The following is a 12,102-nucleotide window of genomic DNA, read 5'->3' as shown; positions in this document are numbered from 1 at the left end:
CACAATGCAAGAAGATTAACAAACTAATCCAAAGACCACCTTGAAACCTTACAAAAAACCTTAAATCTGTGTCAAAGAATGTCCTATTTTGACAACCAGAGAAAACAGGGAAACTATTTTGATAATCCAGAAACAGGGGGAAAAGATATTCTGTGACTCAAAAAATTAAAAAGACTTCAGGAAAAGAAGACTTCCCTGGTGGCTTAGACGGTAAAGCGTCTGTCTACAATTCAGGAGACCCAGGTTCAATCCCTGGGTTGGAAAGATGGCCTGGAGAAGGAAATGGCAACCCACTCCAGTACTATTGCCTGGAAAATCCCATGGACAAGGAGCCTGGTAGGCTACACTCCATGGGGTCACAAAGAATCGGACACAACTGAGTGACTTCACTTTCACTTTCTTTTTCAGGAAAAGAAATAACAACAACTATGATTATAAAGTACATTTGCTATGATTAAGAGTGAGCTATAGGATAAAAATACAGGCTTTAGGGACTTCCCTGATGGTCCAGAAGCAAAGGCTCCATGCTCCCCAAGCAGAGGGCCCAAGTTCGATCCCTGGCCAGGGAACTAGATCCCATATGCCACGATCCCTCGAGCCATAGTGAAGATTGAAGATTCCTGGATGCCACCACTAAAACCCCAGCACAGCCAAATAAATAATAAATTAATTAGAAAAAAAAAAGAATACAGGCTTTGATTCATAGAAACTTGGGTTCATATTTTGGCTCCACCATTTAATAGCTCTATGACCTTCAACAACTGACTTCCTTTCTGAGCTTCAGTTTTCTCCTCTGTAAAGTGAAATACCATCTCACAAGATAAAGCACCTAACATAATACTTGACTTAGTGGATACTGAGATTTATTTATTCAACAATATTCATGTGAAAAACAATAAGGCATTATCTATCAGACAAAGCACCAAAGTTAGCCATAGAAATCTCAGAGGAGTAGATGATGCAGAAGTACTAAAATCAAGATATAAAAGATTTAAATGCTACCTTACAAAACAAGGGCTTCCCTTGTGGCTCAGCTGGTAAAGAATCTGCTTGCAATGCGGGAGACCTGGGTTAGATCCCTGGGTTGGGAAGATTCCCTGGAGAAGGGAAACGCTATCCACTCTAGTATTCTGGCCTGGAGAATTCCATGGACTGTATAGTCCATGGGGTTGCAAAGAGTCAGACACGGCTGAGCAACTTTCACATCACATTAAAAAAACAAAACTTCCAGCCATTAGCACACATAAAGAACATCTGATACCCACAAACATGTCTCTCTAGGTGGCAAGAAAATACTTTCCTAAGAAAGACCATGAATCTCAATGAATCTGGGGTCTCCTTAGCCACTTTAACTATGAAATAACACATGTACAAGGTCATTCACTGCAACATTGGTTATGAGAGCAAAAAACAAAAGACAAACTCATATATCCACCAATAGAGACTTGATTGAAAACACTGTGGTATATCCACCCACCCAATGAAAACTATGCAACTGTATAAAAATACAAAGAAATCAAAACAAGGTGTAGAATAATCTCTACAGCAAGCCATTTTTTGTGTAAGAGAGAGTATATAAATGTGTACTTGTTTGCTTATTTTCAAAAAGAAGCAATGGAAAGATTAATCAGAAACTAGTGAAAATAGTTATTCATGGGGTAAGGGGCAAACCTCATACAGGAGCTAGAAATAAAAGTAAAAATTTGACAAATCAGAAATTTGTCTGATTATACCTTTTTATCAGGTCTTAACTTTGGACCATGTAACACAAGTAATTTTTACACATTTTAAAAATAAAACAGAGAATTCCCTAGTGGTCCAGTGGTTAGGACTTGGCGCTTTCACTGCTGGTCTGGATTCAAACCCTGGTCAAAGAACTAAGATCCCGCAAGTTGCACAGCATAGCCATAAGTAAATAAATTTAATTGAAAATGAAAAAATTACATGAAAGTCTAAAAAGAAAAAGACAGCAACAGATGTACAAAGTATTGACTATCTATTGTTTTCAAAATTTCCTGCTGTCAGAGATTTTACAATTAGGTTGGAGAAGACAAACAGATGGTAGGAGCCACCTGAGTGATCACAGAAGAGTTAAAACTTGGTTTGAAATACAGAAAGGGAGAGATAGGCTGCCAGAGGCCACTGTACTTGGAGGGAAGGATATAACGAAAGACAGAAGAGTATTTTTGGTGAAGTGAGGTTCAACAAGTAGAATGCTGTGTGAGGATAGTCTCAGAATCTTTTACCAAGACATCTCCACCCTTCCCCATCACCTGACAGCAAGGGTCAATATAGCATAAGAAGGTTGGTCCCCAACAAGGTAACAGTAGCAACTTCTTTGAATAAAGAATACGTTCTACTCCTATGTTATTCTAAAGTGCTTGCTCCTTAAGTTTCTGATATGAAGCTGAAGCTATAAGAAAACAAGCTTTAAGTCTTTGAAAGGAGTTTTACTAATAGCCTTGAAGGCTAATTATAGAGATAACAATTTTTAAAAGATACCTGAAATCCTTATAGCTAACATTTGTGAAACTAAGAGCAAGATAGCTAAAATTATTCACAGCAATTTCAGTCTTATTCTATAAAAAACCATATCTGATCATTAAACTGATGAAACTGAATAGACTTTTTAAAATCAGCTTTACTGAAGTATAATTTACATACAAGAAAACTCATCCTTTTAAGGGTATAGTTCAGTGAGTCTTGACAAAGTCATCTAACCACCATCCTAAGAACAAACAACTTTTAATCTTCTATGTAACTCCAAAATGCTATGAATCAGGAAAATTGATTTCATTTATAGGCTGTAAGTTTTTGACGCGTTATCTTTTAAAGGTAAGGAAATCACAAGGTAGTGTTCTAAAAACATACTACATATCAGTCATCATTTATTTTACATACTAGTCAGAACTTTAAGGACAAGATAAAGTGCAAAAGTCTTAAACGCATACATACCTACTCTTTTTTCTAAAAGATTTCCTTGTTGTGCCAACTTGATTGCATGTATATAGCCAAAGGAAGCATCATATCCAAGCATTTCACAATATATAAGTCTCACCATACATTCCTTCATCATTTTCTGAAAAAAAAAAAAAAATCCAGTAATCATATAAAGAGAATGCTTTGACTCTTTCTTTAGTATGTTTGTAATCATTTAACAGCAGAATTCTTTAATCCTGGCACTGAAGAAACAACATATGTGAATTACCCAAAGTCAGACTTTGTAAACAAGTTTCTCCCAAATTTAACTATCAACAGTACTCATTTTAGTAAAACTGTTTCGATATTTTGTTAGAGGCAACAATATAAAATAAATCAATTATAGCTATTTCTAATTCTAGGTCCCTCTCCTGAAAAATTTGGTCATAATGTGGGATGCATGGTCCTCAGAAAAAACTTCAGTCATAGTACTCTAACTTCACTTCTAGAATGCAGCACATCATTTAATACACTTTGTCAAATGAAAATACCCATGAAATCCCCACAAGTTTGTAACAATTTCTGTAATGAAAATATTTTTCATACTTAAAAACCAAATTGCATCTGGAGTTTCTTCAGAATTATTATGCTGTATATGATATGCAATAATTTATTGTCTAAGTATTACTTTTTCAACAACTCTCACAATTATTATGACTTTATTAATGGTATGTGTATATGTTAGTTACTCAGTTGCGTCCGACTCTTTGCGACCCCACAGACTGTAGCCCACCAGGATCCTCTGTCCACAGAATTCTCCAGGCAAGAATATTGGAATGGGTTGCTATTCCCTTCTCCAGGGGATCTTTCCGACCAAGGGATCGAATCCAGGTCTTCTGCATTGCAGGCAGATTCTTTACTGTCGGAGCCACCCAGGGAAGCCCTATTAATGGTAGAGTCATTCCAAGATTAAACTTAACTGAGTCTTTCAAAATTTACAACATAAGCTAATAACTTGTTTTAAGAGATTCTATAAATTTATTAGTATGAGAATATCTGCATTCTCAATATTGACAGCAAATTTTAATCAAGAATTAAAAATATAAATAAATGTGTTTCAAAATATGTAAAGCTCAGACTATTTTAGTATCTAAAAATTAGGGTTAATAAATTAACCCTAATATATAACAGAATTATAGAATTCCTAAATCACAAAATGCTTAAGAATAGTAAAATAAAATGTTTTAAACTAAGGACAACATTTAATATTTCATATATATTATATATAGATAGATATACACATACACATTTAAATATGAAAAGTTTAAAAATAAATCACAGGAAAATCTTAAGGGAATAATATTTAATGATTTAATTTAGTTCACTTGGGTTTAAAGTAATAAAAGTTAATTCATTACCACATTAACTACTAAATACTGAGAAATATTGGTTCCAAATTGGGAAAGGAGTACATCAATACTATATATTGTCACCCTGCTTATTTAACTTATATGCAGAGGACATCATGCAAAATGCCAGGCTGGATGAAGCAGAAGCTGAAATTAAGATTACAGGGAGAAGTATTAATAACCTCAGATATGCAGGTGACACCACCTTTATGGCAGAAAGTGAAGCTGACGCTAAAGAGCTTCTTGATGAAGGTGAAAGACAAGAGTGAAAAAGCTGGCTTAAAACTCAACATTCAAAAAAATAAGATTATGGCATCTAGTCCCATCGTTTCATGGCAAATAGATGGGGAAACAATGAAAAGTGACAGACTTTATTTTCTTGGGTTCCAAAATCCCTATGGATGGTGACTGCAGCCATGAAATTAAAAGATGCTCGCTCATTGGAAGAAAAGTTACGACAGACCCAGACAGCAAACCAAAAAGCAGAGATGTTACTTGGCTGACGAAGGTCCATACAGTCAAGGCTATGGTTTTTCCAGTAGTCCTGTATGGATGTGAGAGTTGGACCATAAAGAAGGCTAAGCGCCAAAGAACTGATGCTTTTTAACTGTCGTATTGGAGAAGACTCTTAAAAGTCCTTTGGACTGCAAGGAGATCAAACCAGTTGATCCTAAAGGAAATCAATCCTGAATATTCACTGGAAGGACTGATGCCGAAGCTCCAACACTTCAGCCACCTAATATGAAGAGCCAACTCATTGGAAAAGACCCAAATGCTGGGAAAGATTGAAGGCAGGAGGAAAAGGGGACATCAGAGGATGACATGGTTAGATGGCATCACCAACTCGACGGACTTGAGTGTGCACAAGTTCTGAGAGATGGTGAAGGTCAGGGAAGCCAGGCATGCTGCAGTCCCTAGGGTCGCAAAGAGTTGGACATGACTGAGCAACTGAACAATGACAACTGAGAAAACGTGTAAAAGATACTGGAAGCTTCTTCAAAAACTTCTGTATCAGGACTTCCCTTGGGGTCCAGTAGCTAAGACTGCATTCCCAACGCAGGGGGCCTGGCTTCAGTCTCTGGTCAGGGAGCTAGATCCCACGTATCGCAACTAAAAATCTTGCAAGCTGCAACTAAGACCCATCACAGTAAAATAAATAAATATATATATATTTAAGCAAAATTCTGTATCAATGAGGAGTGAAAGTGTTCATTTAAGCCCTTAAATATCAACCTTGATTTTGTAACATTTTATCTCATAGGTTCTCAAAAGTCATTAGGCACTTTAAGTAAAATTCTATTGCATACACTATTATTCTCTTATTTTTGGAGAAGAAAATGATTCTCCAATGTAGAAATTCACTTCAGAATTTCTTTAACAAACTGTAATCTAACTTCTACATCACCACCTCAAGGACAGACTGTTCTAAAACGTACACTCAGAATGACTGGCCATAATTATTATAAAATCTTCCTTCAAACTGTTGCTCCCTAACTTCTATCTACTTATTTAATTCTGTTAACATCAGGTTTATACTGAATAACATGAAAAATTGTACTTAATACTGCCAACTGTAGAAAATGGAAATCAAGTAAAAAGAGAGAAGTCACTGCTTAAAAAGAGAAGTCATTGCTTAACATATCTTTCAAGTATCACAATGCACAATGACTTTATTCATACACATATAAACATATACATATCTATACACACACACACATATATATACACATTAATACATACAGATACATCACATTGGAGGCTTCCCTGATAGCTTGGGCAGTAAAGACTCTGTCTGCAATGCAGGAGACTTGGGTTCAATCCCTGGGTGCGGAAGATCCCCTGGAGAAGAAAATGGCTACCCACTCCTGTATTCTTGCCTGGGGAATCCCATAGACAGAGGAGCTTGTGGGCTACAGTCCATGAGGTCACAAAAGAGTCAGACACAACTGAGAGACTGACACTGAACACTGTATCACATTAATTATGCTTTGAGTTTCATTTGTCCACCTGGAAGAGTAACTTAGGCAGGTTGACAAGAAGTAAGGCCCCTTTAAGGAGCAAGTAAACATTCTTTAACACATACTTTTGCCTTAGACAAGTAGGTCTCAAAGGCAGCAGCATCTCTTGTTCAAGGACATGCCTTTTTTTTGAATTTTGGATGAATGTTATGGGAAAAGGCCTGGGTAAAACTTCCAAAGTCTTGAGCTCTGGGTTAACCTGTTCCTTCTGGCTAATCTCATCCTGACATGCTGATGTCATCCCAGGATGTATGTTACAGGGAAGGGTCTGGGCGAAATTCTCACAGCCTTGAGGTATTTGTTATCTATTCTCAGCAGCTGGTTGAGAAGTATATAAGGTCCTGCTTAGTGAGGCAAGTACTCTCCTGCCCCCTTCTGATATCTATGCCAGAAGCTTTCTCTGTCACTTTCACTTTAAATAAAATCTATACAAAGTTCTGAGTGACTGTGACTAACTTTGGTCCTGGAGTTAAATCTTCTCCTTCGGAGACCACGAATCCGGCAGCACCATTCACCGTCCTTTATTATAACCAGAAAAGGAAACACATATATTCTCTCAGACTTTACAAGTGTTATTCACACACATGATCATGTGTACAAGCAAAATGATCACCCTAGTACCTTTATTAGAAGTGTATGCCACAGCAACTTACACAAAGAAAGCACTCACTAAATCTTTGCTAAATAAATGTTGCTTATAAAATCTCATTATTTAAAACCACGTGAAAATTAAAAGAAAAAAAAAACCTAGGCCTTAATCTAACCATGTAGGGACAGTCCCACAGTGGCCACTGCTTAATTGCTGAATGAATGCTGTTTGAAAATCAAATTATAGGGAATCAATTTTTTTTAAACTAGATCTTCATTTAGCTATTATGCAATATACTCAGTTTTATAGCAAGAAAATCATTTTTCTACTCTGTCAGTCAACCTATACTCCAAGATGTAGAAATGCAAAATAGGAGATTTTTACAATGTATCAATTCAGGTCTGTTAAGGTCTGTATTAAAATACTATTATTTTAATAGTATTATATTTTATATTTTTATATTTTATATATTTGTATGTTTTAATATTCTATAATGTATATTATCTATATTTATATTTAATGTATATTAAATATTATATATTTTAATAGTATTAAAATACTATTTTAAATTATGTGTCCTAACCTTCTTTAGGAGAAGGCAATGGCAACCCACTCCAGTACTCTTGCCTGGAAAATCCCATGGATGGAGGAGCCTGGAAGGCTGCAGTCCATGGGGTCTCTGAGGGTCGGACACGACTAAGAGACCTCTCTTTCACTTTTCACTTTCATGCATTGGAGAAGGAAATGGCAACCCACTCCAGTGTTCTTGCCTGGAGAACCCCAGAGACAGGGGAGCCTGGTGGGCTGCCGTCTATGGGGTCGCACAGAGTCGGACACGACTGAAGCAACTTAGCAGCAGCAGCAGCAGCAACCTTCTTTCAGTGCACAACATTAAAACAATAAGATCGGTTATGGGGTCCCAGGAGTACTACCACATTTATGTAACTATCATCATGTTGTCACTGAACTGACATCAGTCAAGCAAGTTTTGGTCTGGAGCAGTCAGTCGGTAATAAAAGGCCAAAGTTAACGTCTGACTTATTATCATCCATAACTGATTTTGACTGTGATATATTAGATTTTAGCAACTCATCAGTTAATGCCACTACTGAGTCAATTGTAGACCAGATTTCAAATTGAAAACATGCTGACATCGACTATGTAAACTTACTAGGGTTGTAGTAGGAGCAGAAACAGTTGCTTTCAGATTATTCAGTTCCTGCTGGATTAATTTCTCTTCTTCCTAAAAAAGTGAAAATATTTGACTCATGAATAACTGTCTTTTTAAACTGTAATAGTATTTTTAAAAGGGAAAAATACAACTCACAATATTATAAATAAGAAACATTATTTTAAAGGAGAGTTATAAAAAGTATGTGCTTCAGATTTGCCTAAAGGGATTTCTCCAACCCTCAGAATCATTCCTGGAAAGAATAAATATTTTCACGCTAACTCACCACTCCTCTTTTCTTCAGTTACTGTCCCCTTAAGGACGGTTTAGCAGAAATTTTTTTTTTTTTTTAATTAACACTACAGAATAAGTAGAAAAGAAATTCTTCATGTAGTGGCCCAGAATAAGGTTCTCACACCTTCTTCTTCATGGAATGGAGAAACAGGGTAAGAAGACAAACAAAAACCAATCCTTTTCCCTTAAACTATATTCTTCTTCCCTACCTTTTCCCCTTTATTCCTTGCATCCTTTCCCTACCCTTTCCTCTCTTTCTCACACACACAGAATAAATTCACAAATATGGCTATTTCTATCGTCTGCATTGTATTTCACCTCCTTAAGCACTTGAAAATTGGTCCAAATTTTGCCCAATACAATGCTATCTCTAAGTTACACAATGAACTAGCAGATGCCCATTAAGTAACTAACCAAAAAGTACTAGTGAAGTACTGCCACATTTAGATACCTTATATACAGTTTCAAACTGCAATTTAAAACCAAAAATATTTTATTTCATTTACCATCTCATAAAAATTAGCAAAGGACAAAATGTTAAAACAATATTAAGTCCACAAATAATTGTTTTCTGTGATTTCTGAATGTGAAACAGATCCCCTCCAGTACATCATCCTATTTCAGTTTACAAACAGTTTTTAAACCCTCAGAGCACTTTGAAGAAAAATCTCCTTTCTCTTTTCTTCTCTCCTGACACATATTTCACCATATACTGCTTATACCTGTCTTAAGCCCAAGATGAAGGACCAATTCTTTGGAAAAAGTAAATGTGTTTTAGACTATTTCCTTAGGGTTTAACACACAGCTTCTTCCATAAGTATTTTCTGAACAAATAAATTACGCTATACCACATGATTGTTTTTTTAAGATACAAAATCCTTGACGCTTTTTATCAGCATCTTACACAACCCATGCAACTACAGAAAGTTTGTGGGAACTTAAAATTTTCCATTATAAAAGCTCGTTTTCAAAGCCCATCGGAGGCAGAAACTTACTCAGCAAATACTGAGATTGGGAAGAATTACGCTTTTTCTTTCCCCAATCCAGAGATCTAACCTAAGAACCTCGAGCTCCCCAAACATATTCAAACAACAGGTTCAGATGGCAGGGTCTGTGTAATACATGTTATGTAGCATACACTGAAGAACTGGGAGAGAGCAAGAATCCGAGTTGGAAAGAAACTTTTGAGAATAACGCTGACACTTCCATGGCACCTGGTATTTTCAACTGGTTGGTGTCTCTTCTAACCCTCGAAACAATCTATGAAATATGTATTGGTACTTTGACACTTCAACGTTCGAGAAACACACGGAGGCTCAAATAGTAAAGACTTTGCCCCAGATAATAATGAGTCAACGTCAGGGCCAACTGTGGAAACCTGGCCTCCTAGTTGTCTATCTGTCCGGGCAGCCCAAGTGACGCTTCCGGAGAGAAGCCAGGACCGACAGACAAACCCGCCGGAGAGCCAGTTCCAGGGGTTCACCGCGGGACCAGAGCCTCCCAGGGAGGGGGCCTCCCTCAGGCGCCCCTGACCTCCCGGCCCGACGGACACCTACGTGCTTGGAGGTGAGCGCGGTGATGCCGCGGACCAGGCCGCCCAGCCGGGAGGAGAAGGACGCCTTGGCGGCCGTAGGCCCGCCAACCGACTGGTTCTGCAGGAAGAGTCCCGGCAGCGCCGTCAGTGTTTTCTCCACTATGTCGCTCATCGCCGCCGCCCGCGATCCGGTCTCCGCCCGGCCTCATGCCCGGCCCCTGACCCGCCGCCGGCCCGGCCTCCGTAGGCACTTCCTGTTTGTTTGAAGAAGAAATCTTTATTCGCGTCCCGCGCGGACAAGTACAGTGTTTTTCTCGAGAGACGCCGCTAGAGGGCGCGAGAGTCCGCGAGCGAAAGACCGCGCTCCAAGCCTGCGCGGATGTTGTCGTCTTGTGGTGGAGTAGAAGCGACGAAGAATTGATGCTTTTGAACTGTGGTGTTGGAGAAGATTCTGAGAGTCCCTCGGACTACAAGGATATTCAACCAATCCATCCTAAAGGAAATCAGTCCCGAATATTCATTGGAAGGACTGACACTGAAGCTGAAACTCCAGTACTTTGGCCATCTGATGCGGAGAACTGGCTAATTGGAAAAGACCCTAATCCTGGGAAAGGTTGAAGGCAGGAGGAGAAGGGGATGACAGAGGATGAAATGGTTGGATGGCATCACCGACTCAATGGACATGAGTTTGAGTAAACTCCGGGAGTTGGTGATGGACAGGAAAGCCTGGTGTGCTGCAGTCCATGGGGTTGCCAACAGCCGGACACGACTGAGCAACTGAACTGAACTGAGAAGGGCCGGACGCTCCCGGTTTCGATGGCAACGCCAGCGTCTCGCGAGTCTCTGGCTCCTCCTAAGGTAACCGCTGCCGCCGTCCTTCCCTCATACTTCGCCCGCCAAAGTCTCGCTTTCCCTTTAGGCGCCTCCGCGCTGCTGGGGACACCACAGGGAGGTGGACATTCCTGGCCCTCTCTCGGCCACCGCCCACTGCTTGGGGACTACCGGCAATCCCTACACCTCCCGCCGCCGCAGCCTGAGGGGCGACGAGGGACCGCGGCACCACGCGCCGCCCTGGTCCTGGCGGTGCCAGGGACCCTGGTGGAGCTGAATGACAGCGCGGCTGTCCTGTGGACTCATCCTGCCGGGTTCCGCCCACGCCGCGTACGGGGACTCTTGGCCAGTGTCGCTACCCTTCAGCCCCTCTTCTAGGATCTGGGGAGGCAGCCAGCAAGGGGAAGTGGTCAGGTGGCCACCGCCACCACCGCCCCCGACCTGTCGTCTCGCAATGTTCTGTTATTTTCTGTTTTAAAACGGATGACAGTTGCCACTACATCAATATTTTTCTCCCTGTACTGAGGATGTCTTATTCATTGCTGTTATCCCAACCTCGGTCTGGAACAGAATCTAGTACAGTGGTTTTTAGAATGTGGTCTGATGACTTCTGAGAGTCTCTGAGAGAGGATCCAGGAAGTCAAAACAATGGTCACAACATTACTTTAATGTTATTTGCTGTTTTCATGCTTATCCTCTCCAGAGTGTATAGAGACTTTTTCAAGAGGGTAGATGATTTACAGCCTCTGCTGGCTGGGGAAATACGTGTTTGAATACTCCTCTTGTATTTTATAGATTCAGCTACGGTTTAGGATATGTTGGTAGATCAGTGTATTTTCAGAGATTAGCTTGTTTTATCCTCAGTACTTCTAGTACTTCTAGTGGGTTCTTATAAGCTATCTTCGTGATGCAATAAAAAATTCATATTTTAAGGCAAGACAAGAGAAATTTAGACATAAAATTATTCTGTGCCTATTTGGGTCGGTCCCTCCCCTCTAATGTGCATTGTGCAACTGCATTATGCATTAACCAGACTTCCCCAATGGCAGAAATACCTACTCCACCATAAACATCAATTTTTCTTTTCTTTTTTTTTTGGCACTAGTTATCTAACTCTTAGAAGATAAGCTTCTTTCTCAATCTTGTAAGGGGTCACAATGCTCCACATTCACCTTGTACCTGTAGACAACTTTAGTGAACTTTATATACAATGCCAGTGTATCATTTCCCTTACAAATAGCCAATGGTGTAAAACAGACTGGTGAGATGAACAGGGGAGATTCTGGGTCACACCTAGTAGAATTTCTTAGCTTAAATATTTATTCAGAATGTTACTA

General features: G+C 39.5%; 1 protein-coding gene across 1 annotated transcript in view; it reads right to left on the bottom strand.

The window, feature by feature from the left end:
• The window catches only part of AP4E1 (adaptor related protein complex 4 subunit epsilon 1), a 72,394-nt gene extending 62,193 nt beyond the window's left edge, over positions 1 to 10,201 (bottom strand). The window contains exons 1-3 of the mRNA XM_005900468.3: positions 9,957 to 10,201; positions 8,107 to 8,178; positions 2,956 to 3,079 (exon numbers count right to left, since the gene is read on the bottom strand). Coding sequence (XP_005900530.1) covers positions 2,956 to 3,079; positions 8,107 to 8,178; positions 9,957 to 10,106 — 346 coding nt within the window. The 5' untranslated portion in view covers positions 10,107 to 10,201. The remainder of the gene's footprint in view (positions 1 to 2,955; positions 3,080 to 8,106; positions 8,179 to 9,956) is intronic.
• Between the last annotated feature and the right edge of the window lie 1,901 nt (positions 10,202 to 12,102).

The sequence above is a fragment of the Bos mutus genome, chromosome 10 (genome assembly GCF_027580195.1).
Source record: "Bos mutus isolate GX-2022 chromosome 10, NWIPB_WYAK_1.1, whole genome shotgun sequence".
Taxonomy (NCBI): Eukaryota; Metazoa; Chordata; class Mammalia; order Artiodactyla; family Bovidae; genus Bos; species Bos mutus.
Note: the sequence above shows the minus strand (reverse complement) of the source record. Positions and strands in the feature narration are given on the sequence as shown.